We start from the raw sequence: 20,423 nt of genomic DNA on the forward strand, positions 1-20,423 counted from the left end.
CGCGCCCGCTCAGCGCAGCTGTAAAGCTCTTCCCTGAGGGGAAAAAGAGGGAAACACACACACACCGGGGGGACCCGCAGGAGCCCCCCGGCAGCTCGCAGCCCTCCCGGGGCGGGGGGGGACGGGACGGCTGCGCTCCCGTGTTAGCCGAAACGCGGAGTTTTGGGGTGTTCGAGGAAGAAAGTTCTGCTGGAGTTCGGGTTTTTCGGCGGCCGCCGGGAACGGAGGGTAGGGCGAGATTTTGCCCCCCCAAACCCACCAAAAATAGAAGATTTTCCACGGCGAAAACAACTTTAACCCTTTCAAGAACCTGCGGTTGGCCCCTTGTCGGCCATTTTTTGGTGGAATTTGGGTCGCAGCCACCCACCCTGTGCTGCAGAGCCAGCGGGGGCCCGGGGAGCCGGGCCCGGGGAGCCGCTCGCCCGCCGGGGCCGTCCCGGGGCCGCTTCCCCACCGAGGTGTTTGTTTAGCTTCAGCTCCGACCTCAAGAGTTTCTTGAAAGCCTAATAAATCTGTTACTAGCCTCCAAATCTAATTACCCGGAGTACTAATTAGGTGCAAATGGCCGGTGGAAATTACTGTAGCCGGGGACTGATGGCGGTAGAGCAGAAAAGTTTGTGTCTCTTCCCGAGCGGGCATTTGAGCTCTGAAATGCAGCAACGTCGGGGGGAAGGGGGAAAAAAAGAGGGGGGGAGAAGGTTTGAATGTTGCCCAAACCTGGGATAATTAAAGTCCTTGCAAGAGACTAGGGGAGAGATAGGTTTCTTGAATTGTTTCTTTGTTTCTCACCCTTGGGCTTTGTTATCTGCATTATTTATTTAGCCGAGGGGTTCTTTGTGTCTGCCAATGGCCCCAATCAAGTTTTGCTTGAGACAATTAGCCGGTGCCCGGCCGGGAATCCTATGCAAATGCCCCGGGCTGCCGTACAATGCGGGCAGTTGAAGGCATGGGGGGGTTTTGTTCGGGCAGTAATTACTGGCTGGGATGTCGTCGTCCCCCATCCCCCCCCCTTCCTCCCTCCCCTCCTCGCCCCTGTTTTTTTGGGAGAGATGCGTTTATCTAGTCAGTCTCTCCCAGCTCCCAAACCCGGCCGGGGTCCGGCTTTACGATCTGGGGGATTGACGGGGGAAGGCAGCAGGGAGAAAAATTGTGGGGGAGAAGGGAGGACAGCGAGCTGGCCTGACACCCCCCTTTTCCCCTCCTCTCTCGCCTCCGCAGGCACCTGGCGGTCCCCCCCCGCCCGACGGCACCCCCGGCACCCCCCGGGGCAGGCAGGGCTCTCGGGCGGCTCCCCCTCGCCCGGATTTCGGCCAACTCTCCTCCCCGCCACAACTTTAGCATGATGTCTTATCTTAAGCAACCACCTTATGCAGTCAATGGCCTGAGTCTCACAACCTCGGGCATGGATTTGTTGCATCCATCCGTCGGTTATCCTGGTAAGCCATGGTTTATTCTCCTTTCCCCCCCCCCCCAACCCCCCCTTTTTGCCCCACGGAGGAGAAGCCGCCGGGCTTTTGGAGGAACAACATGCCCAGGGACTGTGATGGGTGGGGGGCGTGGGGTCTTTCTCCCTTCCTCCTCATCCTCAACTTTTTATGCGGGGAAGGGTCTGCAAAGAGGGGACACGATTCTGCTGGAAGTGAGGGGCAGATGCTCCAGACCCATCCAGTGGTCCAGGAGATGGGGAGGAGGCATCGGAGTTGGGATTGCTGCATGGTGGCGGCTGAGGACCAGGGTGCGGGTCACCCAGGAGAGGTGGTGGTGGGGAAAATCGGGGTGCTCCCCTGGGGAGAGGGCTGGAGGGGACACACAGGGCTGAGGGGTCGCTGACTGACAGCCAGGGCCTCTGGTTCCTTTCGCAGCGACCCCCCGAAAGCAGCGCCGAGAGCGCACGACCTTCACCCGGGCGCAGTTGGACGTGCTGGAGGCCCTTTTCGCCAAGACCCGCTACCCCGACATCTTCATGCGGGAGGAGGTGGCGCTGAAAATCAACCTGCCTGAGTCCAGAGTGCAGGTAGGAAGCGGGGTCGCCCTGGAGACCCCTGCCTGCCTCCCCACCGCCATCCTGGCGTGGAGGGTTTGGGCTGGTCCGTGGCTGGCAGGGAGGCGAGGGAGCTGTTTTATGGGCTGGCGTCAGTCCTGGAGGGAGATGTCCAGGGTTCACCCTGTGGGGTGAAGGATGCTCATAGATGGGTGAGGGTGCAGGGGTGGATGGAGTGGCAATTTGCCTCCCCAGGGCTGGAATGTGGACCCCCCCTCCTCCCCGTGCACTGTGGGGGTTCATGCAGCTCCTGGACCCCAGCTCCTGAGCCCTTTGCACCCTTCCCCAGCCCCCTTGGCCTCTCTGAGACGTGGAGGGCTCCCCAGCATCCCTGGGCTCTGCACCATGCCTTGTCCCCGGTGCCAAATCCCAGCCCGTCCTGCAGGCGCTTGGGGCTCCTGCAGAAACTATAAAGGATCCCCCCTTTCCCCAGGGATCTCCACATCCTCAGAGCAGGGTCAGACTGGGATCCCCTTCCACACCAGTACAGACTGGGAGCTTCCTCTGCCTTTGAAGGGACTTTGATGAGGGAGGGGAGGCCTTGGCAGAGGGGACCCCCCTCTCCTGGGGCTGGGCTGAGTCTGCTCTGCAAGCAGCCTGCTTGATTTAGCAATAAAGACAAACCAGACAGCATTTTGGAGGTGCTGCAGGCAGGGCAGGAGGGGGGTCCTGGCAGCCTGTTCTACCCCCAGCACGGATCCAGGACACCCCTGCAGCTGGGACAGGGCAGCTCCAAAGCCCCACTCTCCTCCCTGCAAGGCTTCCCAAGGCTTGTGGGGTGCTGTGCCCCAGCACAGTGTGCCCACCCAGGACCTGGATCCCCCCACGCCAAACCCCAGCCTCCTCCCCATGAAGCTTCCCCAACACCCATCCTCCCCAGAGCCAGCCCCCTTGGCCCCTCCTAAAGGAGGGTGAGATGGGGGGCTGGCCCTGGCTGGGGGTGAGAGCAGAGGGTCTATTTAGAGGGTAAATGAGACATCTTTACCCTGTGTCCCCCCTAACCACTGCCTCTGTTTCCCTAATTGTTCCCTCCCTTTCTGATGCTCTATTGTTTCTAATTAAGGGCTTGACTTCAATAGGCCTTAAACGGTGATTCCTGGGGGTCCCCGGCTGGCAAACAGCAAATAGGGAGTGCTTCCCCCCCTCCTTTCCCCCAAAAGTGACCTTATTAAGCAGTTTGATTTGCCCATTTCCACTTGTTATTACTGTTAATGATCTCAGGGAGGGGGAGCCCCGGAGCTTTTCTCTGCAGCAGCCTGCAACCCTCTGCTCGCCGGGGAGCGCTTTTAGTGCCCCCTCCCCGGTGAGGTTTCCCCGCTCACTGGCTCTTCCCCCCTTGGGTTTGCCTGTGCATCCCTAACACCCGGCTTTTTCTCTTTCCCCCCCGTCTCTCCATCTCCAGGTGTGGTTTAAAAACCGCCGGGCCAAGTGCCGGCAGCAGCAGCAGCAGCAGCAGAACGGGGGCCAGAACAAGGTACGGCCAGCTAAAAAGAAGAATTCGCCAGCCCGGGAAGTGAGTTCGGAGAGCGGGACCAGTGGGCAGTTCACTCCCCCCTCCAGCACCTCGGTCCCCACCATTTCCAGCAGCAGTGCCCCCGTATCCATCTGGAGCCCAGCGTCCATCTCCCCGCTCTCAGACCCCCTGTCCACCTCTTCCTCCTGCATGCAGAGATCCTATCCTATGACCTACACCCAGGCATCAGGCTACAGCCAAGGATACGCTGGCTCGACCTCCTATTTTGGAGGGATGGACTGTGGATCTTACTTGACCCCTATGCACCACCAGCTTCCCGGACCGGGGGCCACCCTGAGTCCCATGGGTGCCAACGCGGTCACCAGCCACCTCAACCAGTCTCCAGCCTCCCTCTCCACCCAGGGCTATGGAGCCTCCAGTTTGGGCTTTAACTCCACCACCGATTGCTTGGATTATAAAGACCAAACCGCCTCCTGGAAGTTAAACTTCAATGCTGACTGCTTGGATTATAAGGACCAGACATCGTCATGGAAGTTCCAGGTTTTGTGAAGAACCTTTGTGATAACGAGAGAAATCGCGACGAGAACGAACAGGCTGGGCTGAACGCTCCAGTTTTAGTCAGGTCTTGGTTAAATTAAAGAGAAAAATAACTCAACGGACAAACAAACGAACAAAAAATCGACAGCGACGAGAGGGGGACAGTGTTGGTGTGATCCCGTTCGGACTCATCTCCTGCTCAGACGCTCTGGAAAAGGAATAATAAAGAGGAAAAACGGATGAGGAAGGCCTTAAACGGACAGATCATCTAGTGAGCAGAAAACAGACAGACCCATCTGTGTTCTTTCTAGTTTTAGGCAATTGTTGGGTTTCTTTGTTTGGAAGAGGTGGGCGATCGTCCCACCTACGGGCCAGTTTTAAAAAAAAAAAAAAAAGAAAAAAAAAGTCTAGGTTTTTATTTCTTTTTTTGTGTGTGCGTGGAAAGATCCTTCACCCAGAGGTTTCCAATGTGTTAGCCAACCCTCGGTTAAAATATTCGGAATGGACAGCATCTCTCTCTTGCTCCCTCTTTTTCTCCCTCCCTCTTTCTTTCTCTCTCGCTCTCGAGCTCATCCAACTGTTTCATGCCCAACTTGCTCAAGTTGGCACCCGGAGAACTTGGTTCAGGGCTGTGTGGGTTGTGTGACTGATTGTCCTAGCTGCACTACTTTATTTAAAGATTAAAAAAAAAAAAGATAATGTTCATAAGGAGTCAATATGTAGTTTTTAAGAGACAATCAGTGTGTGTCTTATATAAATGGTACATCTGTGGTTTTTAATCTGTGCTAGACTTCAAAACTGTGATCTCCTGTATTGTATGCAACTATGAACTCTGCACCAGCGGGAGTTCTGCTGTGATTTAAATAGGTTATAATTATAAGTGAAATTCAGAGCAACTGAGTTACCTATTATCATCTTTTAAAAAAATAATTTAAAAAAATATATTAAAAAAAAAAAAAAAGAAAAATACAAAAACACGATCGCCTTTCACCCGAGGTGAACTGCACTGAAACTTTTTACAACAAACTGTCTCTGAATGAAAGAGAAAAGACCGAAAAAACCCTGCTGGAGGACATTAAACTCCTCTGGAGCTCACTTACTGCTGGCCATGCCGGCAGTAACTCTCAAATCCAACAGGACTTTGGGCAGTTGCTCTGACCTGGATGAATTTAAACCAAGAAATTCATTGTTGTTTATGCTTGCAGATGTTAACTGAAAAAAAAAAAAGATATATATGCATAAACCTTTTTTTCCTGGATTTGGCAGATATGTATAATTATATTAAAATGGTTCTAGCACACTTGATGGTTGTCTTCCATTTTAATCGCATCCGGTGAGTGACGGAGAGGGGCGATGCCGTCTGCCGCAGGGATTTCTCGGTTGCAGCCAGGCGCGGGACCAGGAGGGTCCGGCTGCTTCTGCAGGGCTGAGACAAAGAAGGTTTGCTGGCGGCTCCCTGAGGTGAAGGAAGCAAAATGAAATAGGGATTACTTTAGTTCTTAATTTTTTTTTAAGCAAAAAACAATTCCAAACAGCCCTTGGATAACGTGACCTTCCCCCCGCAGCCTTCCCCCATCTCGTCACGGGGAGGGGAGGGATGCGTTTGCTCCGTGGCCTCCTGGGAGGTGCGAGTCCCCGCTTGCATTTGGGGAGAGCCCTAAACTCCCCAGGCTGATCCCACGAGGAGTAGGGGGCACCTGGGAGAGATCAGGCAGGGTTATCTGAGCGGAGGTGCTGGGCAAGGAGGGGGACAAGTTTTTAAGCTACAATTCCATGCGCCGAAGCCACAGCACCCCGCGATGCAGGATCATGTCCTTCCCAAGCATCCCTGCTCTTGGGGACTCTTTCTCTGTCCTTCTCCCTCTCTCTCCCTCCCTCTCTCCTTCCCGTGTGCATCGATGGGGTCACTTCAGCCCTGCTTGGTTTGGAATTAACGCAGCAAAAAATAAAATGGACCTCTGGATAAAAAGAGAGGCTGAAATAAAGCACCCGCTGTCACTGGCTGTCCCCCACGGCTTGTCACCAGCGCCTTCCTGCCCGCAAGTCACCTGGGGCCACAGGCCTGCGGCCACTGTCACCCCACTGCGGTCCCCAGGGCCGGGGGAGCACAATCGTCGCCGCTGCCGTTGCGGTGCCTCCCTGGCTGGCTTTGCATCCCCACATCCCAAACGGGCTGTTCCCCTCCTCGGGCACAGGCAAGACCCGTCCTTCCCACGGCAGCATTTATGGCCCCTGCCACCACGAGCAAAGCTCAGCTTTTAAAATAAACACATCGGCCGGCTCTGACCGAGGGCGAGTTTTGATGCTACTGCTTGTTAGCACTTGTCGGTCAGTGATTTTTCTCATTTATTTATTTTTTTTTACATGGGAGGATGTGTGCAGGGAGGGTGTGGGAAGCACAGGGCAGCACGGAGGCTGGGGCTGCTGCGGACAGCCCAGCCGGGTCCCCGCCACCGGCTGCTCCCAGGCAGCAGCACAGAAAGTTTCATTTCTGTGCTGATTTGGTTCAAACCAACAAAGTTTACCACCCAAAAAAACCCCCTGTTCAAGCAAAATGCACTTGGAAAAGGCAAGTCCTTGTTGAACCGGGGTGCAGCATCCCACCTGCTTGGAAAAGCTCTTTGTTTCCTGGGATTTTGATTATTTTTTTTAAAAGCCTCTTTAAAACCTCTTTTCCCATTTTGCTTTTCCCATCTTATCTTTCACTTTTCTTTCCTATTTTCCCATCTGTTAGGGATGAGATCCTCTGGCTACGGCTCATTTTTATTAGAAAAAGCCAATTAATGGCAGGAATTTCTCTGAATTTTACCTGGCTTTTTGCACTTCCCACATTTTCTCTACTGTTTGTTTCTGATTTTAATTTAAATGGGCATTCGCGTGGGCAAAAGGCAAAATCCCAAGGTGAGCTGGCAAACGCAAAATATTATATAAAGAGCTTTTTAACTCCTTTTCCATTTTTAATGTTTTAGATCTCCCTTCCGGCTAAATTTGTTTCCTCTGAACTCAGGCAGCGGGAGGCAATTCTGGATCCAATAAAATCTGGGAAAAGCTGGGGGGACCTCATCAGTTTAGTGTTGGAAAGCTGGATTTAGGGGAAAAGAGCTGATTAGAACGGTATTTGATTTGAGGTGTCCCCATCGCCCCCCAGAAATTTGTATAAGGGAATCTTCTCCCTGTTCTGCAAGGGTGACATTTTCCACCACAGGGGGAAAAAAAAAACCCAAACCCAAAAGTGAAAAAGAAAAAACCAGGAGGGAAGTCTTGACCCCAACCACAGTCAAGCTACCTCAAATGCTGGCTTCATCTCCCCTGCCTGACACCCTGCCTGCTCCCCGCCTGCTTCCCTCCTGCTCCCGGCCTGCTTCCTTGTCTCATTCCCTGCCTGCTCCCTGCCCGCTCCCTGCCTGCCCCTTACCCGATACACCTGCCCGCTCCCTGCCTCCTCCTTACCCGATACACCTGCCCGCTCCCTGCCTGCCCCTTACCTGATACACCTGCCTGCTCCCTGCCTCCTCCTTACCCGATACACCTGCCCGCTCCCTGCCTCCTCCTTACCCGATACACCTGCCCGCTCCCTGCCTCCTCCTTACCCGATACACCTGCCTGCTCCCTGCCTGCCCCTTACTCGATACACCTGCCTGCTCCCTGCCTGCCCCTTACTCGATACACCTGCCCGCTCCCTGCCTCCTCCTTACCCGATACACCTGCCCGCTCCCTGCCTCCTCCTTACCCGATACACCTGCCCGCTCCCTGCCTGCCCCTTACTCGATACACCTGCCTGCTCCCTGCCTCCTCCTTACCCGATACACCTGCCTGCTCCCTGCCTGCCCCTTACTCGATACACCTGCCTGCTCCCTGCCTGCCCCTTACCCGATACACCTGCCCGCTCCCTGCCTCCTCCTTACCCGATACACCTGCCTGCTCCCTGCCTCCTCCTTACTCGATACACCTGCCTGCTCCCTGCCTGCCCCTTACTCGATACACCTGCCTGCTCCCTGCCTGCCCCTTACCCGATACACCTGCCCGCTCCCTGCCTGCCCCTTACCCGATACACCTGCCCGCTCCCTGCCTCCTCCTTACCCGATACACCTGCCCGCTCCCTGCTTCCTCCTTACCCGATACACCTGCCCGCTCCCTGCCTGCCCCTTACTCGATACACCTGCCTGCTCCCTGCCTGCCCCTTACTCGATACACCTGCCCGCTCCCTGCCTCCTCCTTACCCGATACACCTGCCTGCTCCCTGCCTGCCCCTTACTCGATACACCTGCCTGCTCCCTGCCTCCTCCTTACCCGATACACCTGCCCGCTCCCTGCCTGCCCCTTACTCGATACACCTGCCTGCTCCCTGCCTCCTCCTTACCTGATACACCTGCCTGCTCCCTGCCTGCCCCTTACTCGATACACCTGCCCGCTCCCTGCCTCCTCCTTACCCGATACACCTGCCCGCTCCCTGCCTGCCCCTTACTCGATACACCTGCCCGCTCCCTGCCTCCTCCTTACCCGATACACCTGCCCGCTCCCTGCCTGCCCTTTATCTGATACACCTGCCCGCTCCCTGCCTGCTCCTTGCCCCGTTCTCCATGCAGTCCCCTGCCCACACCCTGCCCGGTCCTTGCCCCCATCAGCCCACACTGCCCAGTCTCTCCCCAGTAACAAGCCCTTGCCCAGGCCAGCTCTGCTCCCACCCCAGGCTGAGCCAACTCAGGGAGCCCCAAAAGAGGGAGAAGTTTTGGGGTGATTGCATTTCCAGAAGGAGCCTGGGGCTGGGGAGCACTGCCAGTTTCCAAGGAGACAGGGGAGAGCTACTGAAAAAAGCTGGATTTAGGGACTCGCAGCACAGCTTCCCCCCTGGCACTGGGAGGGGCACAGGGATCCCCAAAACCCCCAGTCACAGCCCTGGCACTGCCCTTACCTGCGGTTTGGGTATGGATTTGGGTTTGGGAGGGCTTGCGTTGGGTCTGGAAAAGTTAGAAAGAGGATTGGGAATGTTGGTACGGATACGGATTGGGAGGGCTGCCTATGGTTTGGGCTTGGTTTGGGTCCTGGACCCCATCCAGTTTTGGGGATTGAAAGGGGAGCATGGACACTGGAAGAGGTCCCACCCTCCATCTCCAATTTCCCAAAGAGCAGAGGAGGACAGGCCCCCCCAGCCCCTGAGGCCATGCGGGTCTGGGGGGCCAGGGAGGCTCACCCCAGAAGGCAGCCCCCCATGGTCGCAGGGTGGCCATGGCCTCCCTCACCCCCAGCCCATGCTGGGGGCTGTCATCTGCGGGGGGGCACCGAGCTCCCCCCGCCCAGCCCTGCAGGGCACAGGGATCGAGGTGGTGTGCAGGGGTCAGAGCCCCCACACAGGCACCCCCGTCCCCACACACACATGCATGGAGCAGAATCATGCCTATCTATGGATGCATATAGCATGAATGCTCATGTCCGTGTGTATGTATAGGTGGATATAGCACACAAATGCATACATAAATGCACGTCTGTGGATGCACAGAGCATAAATGCGCATATCAGTGCATACCTGGGAATGCACGTGGCACCGATGCATATGGAAACGCAGATATTGGCGTGTATCATAAATGCCTATTGCAAGAATGCACATATCAGTGTATATATAGAGACACGTATAGCACAGCTGGATATAGGGATGCCTATAGCACCAGTGCCTGCAGGTGTAGGGACTCTGCTATAGCACCAGTGCCTGCAGGTGTAGGGACTCTGCCCATGGCTGGGGGCTGCGCTGGGGTGAAGGGCTGGGAGCCTGGTGGGGCTGGGGGTGTGTGGGCATGGTAGTGGGGTGGGCTGGCACAGTGCTGTGTGCAGTGAGGTGTTAGAGATGGTGAGGAGGAGGAAAGGAAACAGAAGGAAAGGAAAAGAAGGAAAGAAGAGGGAAGGAAGAAAGAGAGAGAAAGAAGGAGAAAGAGAAAGAAGGAGGAAAAGAAAGAATGGAAATGGAAATGGGAAGGGAAAGGAAGGGAAGGGAAGGGAAGGGAAGGGAAGGGAAGGGAAGGGAGGAAGGGAAGAAGGGAAGGGAAGGGAAGGGAAGGGAAGGGAAGGGAAGGGAAGGGAAGGGGAGAGAAGGGAAGGGAAGGGAAGGGAAGGGAAGGGAAAGGGAAAGGAAAGGAAAGGAAGGAAAGGAAAGGAAAGGAAAGGAAAGGAAGGGAAGGGAAGGGAAGGGAAAGGAAAGGAAAGGAAAGGAAAGGAAAGGAAAGGAAAGGAAAGGAAAGGAAAGGAAAGGAAAGGAAAGGAAAGGAAAGGAAAGGAAAGGAAAGGAAAGGAAAGGAAAGGAAAGGAAAGGAAAGGAAAGGAAAGGAAAGGAAAGGAAAGGAAAGGAAAGGAAAGGAAAGGAAAGGAAAGGAAAGGAAAGGAAAGGAAAGGAAAGGAAAGGAAAGGAAAGGAAAGGAAAGGAAAGGAAAGGAAAGGAAAGGAAAGGAAAGGAAAGGAAAGGAAAGGAAAGGAAAGGAAAGGAAAGGAAAGGAAAGGAAAGGAAAGGAAAGGAAAGGGGAAGGGGAAACACCATTTAGCAGATGCAGCTGATGGGGCTGCCCCGTGTCTCCCCGCTGCTGTTATAGCTGCTGCACCTCTGTGCTGGGGCAGGGCAGATGGAGGTGATGAGGGAGTAGGGAAGAGGTGGTGAAGAGATAGATAAATATATAAATGCCACACAAGCTGTTAAAATCTGCTCGGAGAGTCAATTTTGACTTTTAGGCTCATGAACCATTAATAAAAATCTCCTTATACTCAAATGGCTCTCAAATGCCGTGATAGCGGATTACAAACTCCTAATGGAGATACTGTATGATCAAATATTCTCTAAGCAGCAAGGTCTAACATACCGGGGGTGGCTGGGCCACCTGATTATCAGCTTATTGGCAAATACTTCTTAGTGCGGGATGTGCCGAAAAGGAATCGTCTTCCTCGGCACGGTCTCTTTCCCATTCTTCATTTAAACAGATTTGTGAATGGCTCCATGTGGTCTGGGGACCATAGCATGACCTGTTGCAGTGACATCCCCACACGTGGGGTCACACACCACACTCTCATGGGGCTGGACCCCAGTTTTGAGTTTTCCCTGTTAGAGACGCAGAGTTGGGGGCAGAGATGGGGACTCCCCTTCAGTGCGCAGAGTAAACACCTTCTTTGGTCTCAGATACCTCCTGGTGACACTCAGCCCTCGCCAGGACCAAGCCACTGCACGTGATGTATAATTACTTGGAAATTAAATTTGGAGAGCCAAGGTAGCATCATTATAAGGAGAATGAGAGGAAAGAAGGTGCCTCTGTGAGACCAGAGGCCTCCTTACAGAGATCCCTATGGAGCTAATTGCTGGAAAAACTGGACCATATTTCTGCTGGTTTTTGTTTTCAAGGAAGAGCTAGTTCTCTCCCTGCCTCCCCTGACATGCTCACAGGTAGAGACCCTGTTATTTATTCCTGTGTGGATGCTGGTAATGAAAGAAGCAATATTGCCAGAGCTGCTGTGGTTTAGAAAATGCATCGTGTAACCCTCCATGGGGTGCAACGCACCCTGCAGAGCCCAGTGCCCTGGGAGGGTTTGAGACCAGGCTGGAGAGGGCACGAGGCAGCAGGAACGACAACTTATCTCCTTCATGCTTCAGAAAAAACATTTTAGAAGTCCTTTCTGGTCTGTAACCATCCCAACAGGGACCACATTTTGTGTATGCACACAGCACCTAGCACAGAGTGGCTGCAGGACTCACAGCGGTGCTTCCACCCTCCCTTGCCATTAATAGCAGTTCACAGCCTGCTGGGAGATGATTTAACTCTCACGTTGCTGAAGTAATGACACAGGAGAGTTTTCAAGACTGGGACCATTTTTGTCTTTCCCAAAGGAGGTTGTGAGGTCAGGATGCCAGCGCCAAGAAGAAGAAATTTCCTACTGACCTGCTGTGATTCCCTTGGGACTTTCTGGTGAGGCTTGCCGCCTACCTTGTGTTTCTGAGCACCAGCCTTTGGACACGGAGAGGATGCCCACTCTCAGCTGCCTTTCTTGTGCAGTGAGGAGAGCCGGGCAGCCCCGGTGCCCATAGTGTATTTCCCACCAGGGCCGGGTCCTCCTGCAGCCTCATTCCCTTTAGAAATGACAAATTGCTTTTCCTTTCAGACACGGTTTAAAGCAGAGGTGAAGCCGATTTATCTTCTGATGTTCCTGTTAAAAGCAAAGCGTATTTCCATCCATGTAAGCCAGTTCCTCTGTGCCATGGTGGTGGAAGGACAGGAAACCACTATCTGCTGTGTCTCATTGATTTTTGGGGACCCTGTGAGCCACTGTGGCTCCTCCATGGAGTGTGGGGATGCAGGTTTGACGCCTCAGGATAATCAGGCTCCTCTCCGTTAGAGACATACCTGGAGAGAATTGTGTCTGGGGAGCTACTGCAGGCTGATCCGGGTGAGAGGATCACCCCAGGGGCTGCAGAGCTGCAAACGAGGAGTCGTGATTAAAGGGAGTGTGATGAGTTGTGAGGGTGTTTTTGTTCACTGTCACGCAGAGGAGACAGAGTGGGCTTGGCTTTATTTAACACTTTTATTGGCAATGTGAAAGAGCATACAGGCAGAATTGTTAAACACTGAATTGCCAGAGCTGGTGAAGGGAGAGGAGAGATAGAGGCACCTAGAGGACGGAGACCTTGGCAAAGGAAAGCAGGGCTGGATGGCAAAGGCTGAGCAAATGCACCTGGAGAGATAACCAGAGCAATTCAGCATCCCTGCAGGAGGAGGGTGTTTGGAAAGTTGGGCCATGCACAGGCCCTCCCAACAGCCATGAGGTTGCAGGAGGGTGGGATGGTGAGAAGGGTGATGGAGTCTGGTGGGAACACAAAAGGCTTCAGCTCTGGGTCAGTGAGGGGATGAGGGCAGGGACATTGCTGCTGAAACCCTAGAAATGCCCAAATCAGGTGGGAGAGGAGACCTCTACTGAAATGGCCAGTCTCAGTGCCAGGCTTTGAAACTGGAAGTGGAAAATTAGAAAGGGTTCAGGATGAGCCATGAAAGCAATTCAAGGAGTGGGGAGATCCTTTCAATAGATGGAGTTATCCAAGAGACAGTTGAGGTGTTGTAAGTATATTTGGTGAATGCAGAGTATTACATAGAAGACAGAAGCCTGTGTTTACCTGTCTGGTAACAGCAGCCAGGCTGACAAGTTAAAATAAGATTAATCCAAACTGACCATCAGGAAAAAAAAAAAGTTTGCAGCTGAAACAAATTGCCTTAGGACATGGAAGATACGCAAGATTTTTCAAGTATTACTGTTAAATAACTGTGTAACTTTCTAAAAGTTATGCAGTAGATGTTTGCTCCTGTCCGCAATTACTTAAAATACCATATGGCACATCCCTTACTGAAACACCCAGATTATCCTGCTGTTTCAGGGCTATGTGCAGGACTTATTAGAGAAGTAAGTATTCACCAGATGGTTCCTGGGGAAATTTGCTTCTGGATCATCTCTGGAGATGGCAAACCAAACACAGATGGTGTAGGAGAGAGCTGAGAGCTGGGCACCAGTGAGCAGGGTACCAGTGGTATGGGTTGTCTGTGCTGCTGAGGTTTGCATTGTGGCAGGACTTCCAGGCTGTAGGACCTCTGGGCTGATGGCTCATCCAAGTCACGTGTGGCAGAAGTGTGGCACACCACCAGTGTCTGGCCTTTCCCACATGTATGGAAGAGGCCATCTCAGTGGAAGTAGGGCACTCTCCCACTGCTAGCGCAATGCTGGGATCCCTAAGGCAACCGGGTCCTGGGAAACATCTTGCAAGAATTTTCTGGAGCAGTTTGGGTCAGCCCTGCTCCACTGCTGCTCTTCCTTTTTTTCTTTGGCCGCTCTCTCTCCCGCTGCCTCCCTGCCACAGCGACCAGGGACACCGTGCCAGCCTCTCCAGGTGTGCAAACTATCCGCCTCCTTTGGCAGGTACTGCCAGGGGCGACTTAAACTGCTAAAGGCTGCCAAAGCTCGTTTCTGCCTCATGGCCTCCTATATCAGTGGGGAGAGAGGTGACTGCAGGAGGGGTCACAGCAGGGACATCTGAGACTCTTTCCCTGTGTTTTGGGGGGGTGCCTTCAGCATTTTGCAGGGTGCCGATGTTTGAACAGATCATCCAGGTCTGCTGTAAGTCTGTGACATTGCAAAGGGTGGTGGTGGATTCATTTAAAATTAGTAAGAAACAGCATGCTGGAGCTGTTTGGAATCTGGTGGGAACAACTGTGCAGATGCGGAGGTCACCTTGTGGCATTACGCTGGTCCCTATATAATTGACACCAGAATTAGGGCCTCACTACATGTATTTAATTATTTGTGTTGATGCAACCATGTTAACATAGTCCCTATATGTCTAATTTCACAAGGGAAATCCTAGTCTCTGACATTTCATTTTTTCCTGATGGCGCCACTGGGCAGTGAGGGCCTACTGAGGCTCCCCTCACCACCACACCGTTGGGTTGGACTGCAATAATCAAAAGCAAAAAGAGCACTGAGTAGCACCCTGGGGTGCCAAGGGATATGCAGGTCCCTCCCGGCAGCACCCATTTTTCACACGTATGTCCTGGGGGCTGTATATGATGCAGGCTGGTCATCATGGCTAAGGAGCCGTCTATGGGACTTCTATGTTTCTGTCTGTGGGGCCTTAATTGCCTCAACCTTTGCATAGATACCGCAGCAAACAGGCAGTATTACTTGGCCACAGCCTTTAATATGAGCTGCAAGAAGATGTCTGGTCCTTTCTAAGATATCTGGGAGGCTGAGGTTTTCTAAACCCAGGAGGTGAGCCTTGTAGAGGGTACCCTTATCCCAGTTGGGAAGGGGACAGGCAGAGAGGACCCAGGGGCAAAGGCAGTGCTTACTGCTGGCAGAGCCTGGAGGACCACTGATGGTTGAGGCAGAAGCAATTTGCTTTGCAGTCTGTGCTGGCCCGAGGACTAGCTCTGTCTGTGCTATGTTTGTGAGCAGTTTTGGTGTCAGGATGATATGTTGCCTGGCAAGGGAGCCTGAAGAGACTTTGGCCGTTGGCGTTACACTTGCTGGACTGGGGACAAGGCAGCAGGGTCAGAAAAGGGGATTTCCCCCAACCCGCCATGGTGATGCCACACGTAGTCACACGTAGGTGGGTTGGATGACATGAGCCTCGAGGTTGGTGTTCCTGTGTCAGACACAGCCCCTCAATGGAGCATGGTGCAAATCAACCAGTTGCGTCTGGCACTTGGGCATGGAGGAGCTGAGGTGTTGTAAATGCAGGAGATGGGCTGAGCTGCATGGGGAGAGGGAGTGTGAGACAGAAATCAGCTGTGTAACGCCCCAGCAACACTGAAGATGTGTAGATCTCCTGATAATCAGAGATTCCAGTGATGCTAGTGGGCTCATACTGGGAATCTGTGACTGTAACTGTCCCCATCAGTGTTAACAGACAGCCTCTTTACTCACTCCACAGTTTAATAGACAGTGATTAGATATTATACAGAGTCAAAATACCCATGGAGACCAGGCATGATGTGCTTATTTTTCATTTGCCTTCAAATCACAGAAATCCACAAGCGGTGTTAATTCTAGACCCAGCCAAACCAGCCTGTGCTGGGAGCTTTAAAATTAAAGCAATCACAAGGCTTCCCTTAGGTTTCCAGTGACTTATGCAGGAAACCAAACACATGAGAATAAAAGGACAAATGAAAAACTGAGGTTTCAGGCTGGAATTCTGCCTTCTTTTGGTTTGTACTGAGAGCAATGATGGAGTCAACTTTCCTGTGTCAGGAGAAGGGAGGGAGAGGGCTGTCCTGATTAGATCTAATTTCCTACCTGTTTACTGTAGGCATTTGCATAATGATCACCCTGCAAAGAGTGGTTAGCATATGCTAACACTGATTCTTGAACCGGTTAAAACACAAACCCCACGCACACTGCTGCTGTTTACAGCACATCTCTTCCTCCTGATTGTGTCCCAGGATGTGGCCAGTGGGTGCCCCAACTACCTGAGATGGCTGGAAGCCTCTTCCAGATGTCATCAGGACAGGATGCAGAGAGATAAACACAAACTGTTTTATTTTCATCCATAAGGAGAAATCAGAGAGCTGGGAAGAGGTCTAAAGGTCTTTTAGGGGCCATTTTCCATTTTAGTCCCTTGTTCAGTGTTGGAAGAAAGGGACTTGCCCGATACCCCATATTCCTGGCCCACGTGCTAGCATGGCGATAGCAGCTGGTAGATTTTGAAGCAGTACAAATCAGAAGAGAGGCAGGACAGTGGTTCAGTCCTCTCCAGTTATTTGAACCCAAGCAGGATACATACTTCACCAGAACTTTCACAAAAGCAAATCTTCATGTATAGAGTGATGATGTACAGACCCTCACCCTAATGTAGAGGGAAGTTGAGCTTATTTGTAAATCATTCGCTTTCAGGTAGGAGAGGCACGAGTGTGCCATTGTTTTGGAAGAGTTTCTTGTTAGCTGAGTTACAAAAAAAAAGATAAAGAAGAGGGATGCAAGGCAGACAGGAGTGTGCTATTGCCAAAGGGTGGCAGAGGATTGCAAGGTTTGAGTATCCAAGCAGCGAGGTGTCAGCAAACAAACACAAGCTGGTTCACCTTTCAGCAGCTCTGTTCATCACATTGCTTTGACAAACAGGGTCATGATGTCTTTTCCCACCTCGCCCTTTTCAGTGTCTCCCACATGTGTTTTCTCAGGTTGGCAGCTGCCAGCAGCAGTCACGCATGCTCCTCTAGCTGCTGCATGCTAAAGAGTTATGCCCTTTCCATGAGCACATATTTTTAATGGAAGCATTTTAGTAGCCTGGGTGACTCTGATAGGCTAGAGACCAATTGCACATGGAGCCGTGCCAGCAGATCTCTGAGGGGATGGGAATATCTAGGTAAGGGCATAGGGAGCCAGTGAGAGGCAGTAACCTCTCCCCTGGGATGGAGCAGCCCAGCACACTGCAGTTGCTCCCTGCTCTAGGTAGATTTGTTCATGACAAAGTCATGTTGGCTGCTTCTTGTTAGAAAATACTCTGCATAAATTGGATAGAATGGAAAAGTCATAGAACAGTTCAAGTTTGAAGTGATCTCTGAAAGTGTCCTGTCCTAGACCCTGCTCAAAGCGGAGCTAACTTCAAAATTAAGTCATGTTGCTTTGGTCAAATTTTGAATACCTCTAAGGATGGAGATTCCTCTCAGCTTCTGTGGTCCCTGCCCCAGGGCTTAACTGCTCTCACAGAGGAGAGTTTTATCCTACCTGTCCCTTGTTGCAACTTGTGTCTGGCTGAAAGGTAGCCTGAGGAATTGCTGTCACCTCCCACACGAGCCTAGGTCTCCAGCGGAGCAAGGGATCATTTGCCCCAGCTCCCTCAAGCACTGCTTTCTCCTCTTTGTATCCACAACAAAGAAATACATCTTCCAGAAACATGGATTACTTAAAGTTGCTCACTGGCTTGATTTGGAGGATAAGGGGTTATAACTAACTGCCAGTTGTATGCAGTGGTAGGACCAGATGGTCTTTTACTCTGTTCTGTTCTGTGAAGCTCTGAAGTCCCTTTGAGCAACCCCATAGTGTGTCCCCTAGCAGGGACATCTGTGGGCCTTGACCTCCAGCCAACTCCTTTGGCAGCTGCTGCAGCTGGGCGTTGTCCTCTTGGACCCACCTCTCTTCCACACCAAACATGTCCTGACGATCCTTCATGGTATCTGGAAGTCCTTTGGGACAATTGTGAGGACTCCTATTGCACCACACCAGCCCAAGGACAGCAGAGATGGTCTCAGTTCCTGTTGTATGTTGGAGTGGCAGTGTGACTCATAGACATATACCGCTTTACTGCATCCTCAGTTCACATTTCCCAGCAGTGGTGGCATTGAGGCATTAAGTGAGTCTGTTCCCCATCACTCCTGTGGAGCATTTTTGCTTCCTGCTCTCTATGTCATACACGGGACCTTGATGCTGGCTTTCTTAAAATCATAGAAACATTAAGGTTGGAAAAGACCTCTAGGCTCATCAAGTCCAACCACCAACCAGCACTCCCGTGCCTCCTAAACCATGGCCCCAAGTGCCACGTCTACATGTCTTTTAAATACCCCAGGGACGGTGACTCCCCCACCAGTCTGGGCAGCCTGTTCCAGTGCCTGATCACTCTCTCAGTAAATAAATTTTTTCTAATGTCCAATCTAAACCTCTGCTGACACAACCTGATGCCATTTCCTCTTGTCCTATCACTAATCACTCAGGAGAAGAGACCAACACCCACTCTTAATTAGAGTAATTGCTGTGGGGTTGGTTCTGCTGTTTGGCACTCTGCCCTGTGCCCTGACCACATGTCACAGGTGAGCCCGCTGCTAATTAGGGACTCGGTGGTGTCTGCAAGGCGTCGTACCGATGCCAGAGTTCCCACCTCTGCAATGCAAGTACCTCTTGCCTCACCTCCTCTTGGTTGTGTGTCACAAATGGTATCTCTTCTGCTGGGGTTCCCACAGCTCATCAAACACCTTTATCAGCTGCTCCAGGATCCCTGGCAGGATTCCTGGAGATGGTGTTTCACTCACTCCTCTTCCCTTTTCCCCATGAGACTGTAAGATTTCTATTTTCTCATACTTATCCGCTGCTTGTAGGAGGCTCTTTGTGTAGAAATCCAGGATTTCCAGTGGTCTGAGACCTGCCTGTTTGCTCTGGTCTCTAATTGCTGAATGTTCTCCTGTCATTATCCTGCACTTGCCGTGACTCACACCGAATGGTGGCACCCATCACATTTCTTTTGCCCTGTGCTGGGTACGAACAAGTCAGGAGATCATATTTTGAGAACTTGAGCAGTTTTAAAATAAGTGATTTCCAGTGACAGTGCTGCAGTGGCCATCCCACTGGGGTGTTCCCAAGGCTACTTCCAAACACCTCCTTCCTACATCCCAAGCCACCATGGAGGCTGACATGCCTTGCCCCATCCTACGTCTCTTTTGGTTTCCCACTAACATTTCGATAATGTTTATTGCTATACCAGCTCTGACTGCCTCGGGCAGCATGGCACAGGCAGAGAAGATACAAATCAGTTATGTGCTGCCTTTCCTGGCGGAAAGAGAGATCTCATCACCTCTGTTTTACTAGCAAGGCATGGAGACACTATAGGTAGGATGGGCCTCCTGTGGAATCGGTTTGGGATCAGCTGGGTGTCTCAGGCACATCTCAAGCCTCTGAAGGCAAGTTACTGCTGATGCCTCAAAATTGTGCTTTCCCCTGGCAGTCAGAGCTCGTGGTTCAAAGTCCCACACCCGGCAAAAGGGGCAGCCCTTGGAAGCTGCTGTTTTTCTGCCATCACTCCATAGCTGCAGTGACTGGCGCAAGAGCCCAGCTCTCATGCTGGAACCGCACGTTGCTTTCTCATCATGCAACCGCTGTATTTTAATAGAAACCTCTTTTTAGGCAGTCTCAAAAACAGTTGGATGGTTTTTTCCTCCTTCTGTCAAATGACCAACTTAATAATTCACTAGTTGTGCTGGGATTAGGCACTTTGGGCCACACTCTGGATTTCTTATCTTTAATGTAGTTCTCGACGACATCTTCTGCACTTAATCCCCTGACAAAACTCCCTTTGATTCCCGCGACAGTCGCTCACAGAGATCAAACGCAGAACGCTGCTCTGTCAGGTAGAGCTCGTCGAATAATTTGTGACAAATAAGTTACCCACAGACTTTCTCCTCATTTTCTGTGCACAAATTGTCCATTTTGGGTGAGGCTCGGGACTGCTGATGAATTTGTTTCTGCCTGCATGAGCCTGAATTCAATGACTTGTTCATGAGAAAGAGCCTGTAAGTATATTTAAAGAGCTTCAGCATTCGTGCTTTGACCTCGCTCAGCATCAGCTTCGGTTTTCAGCAGTGCTGAGCCCATCTCACCCCACAAGCGACATCAATGCACGCCCCGATGTGCTGAGCGCTCATGAGTCATCATGCTGTATTTCTGTACCAGATTGGAAGAGTGTGACTTTCTGAGTCGAGACTTGCAGTGCAAATATCTCTAATATCAACTTAAATTTTCCTGTTCAGGCGATGTGCTGTAATGTATGCGCCTGATATGAGTTTTATCACTTTCCCTTGCAAGAATAGTCTCCAAAAACCAAGCAGAGGCAAGATGGGGATGTGCAGAGATAAAGGGAACTGGTTTGCATGTGGAATCAGCTCCAGCAGGATCCAGGGGCACCCACCCCTCTGGCTGCACTGCCCAGAACTGTCTGCACCCCGCATCGCACGACTGGAGACGGAACACGTGCCCCATTTTTACCTTTGCAGTGCTGTGGCATCCATACCAGTTTAACCATTTAACTGAACATTAATGGCATTTCTGAGTCTGTTATGTTAATGCAACCTGGGTGTTTCAGGTAGAGGAAAAGTTAGGACT

General features: G+C 52.0%; 1 protein-coding gene across 2 annotated transcripts; it reads left to right on the forward strand.

Annotated features, from left to right (window-relative positions):
- Window positions 1-1,339: 1,339 nt before the first annotated feature.
- On the forward strand, window positions 1,340-5,294 carry OTX2 (orthodenticle homeobox 2). 2 transcript variants are annotated; one of them, XM_075103095.1, is made up of 3 exons: window positions 1,340-1,436; window positions 1,842-2,014; window positions 3,444-5,294. In XM_075103095.1, the coding sequence occupies exons 1-3, from the start codon at window positions 1,340-1,342 to the stop codon at window positions 4,062-4,064; spliced, it is 891 nt and encodes a 296-aa protein (XP_074959196.1). In that variant the 3' UTR covers window positions 4,065-5,294. The 2 variants fall into 2 exon arrangements, with proteins under 2 accessions (XP_074959196.1, XP_074959197.1); XM_075103096.1 differs by having other exon boundaries at window positions 1,863-2,014.
- The last annotated feature ends 15,129 nt before the right edge of the window (window positions 5,295-20,423 follow it).

The sequence above is a fragment of the Phalacrocorax aristotelis genome, chromosome 9, assembly GCF_949628215.1.
Source record: "Phalacrocorax aristotelis chromosome 9, bGulAri2.1, whole genome shotgun sequence".
Classification (NCBI taxonomy): domain Eukaryota; kingdom Metazoa; phylum Chordata; class Aves; order Suliformes; family Phalacrocoracidae; genus Phalacrocorax; species Phalacrocorax aristotelis.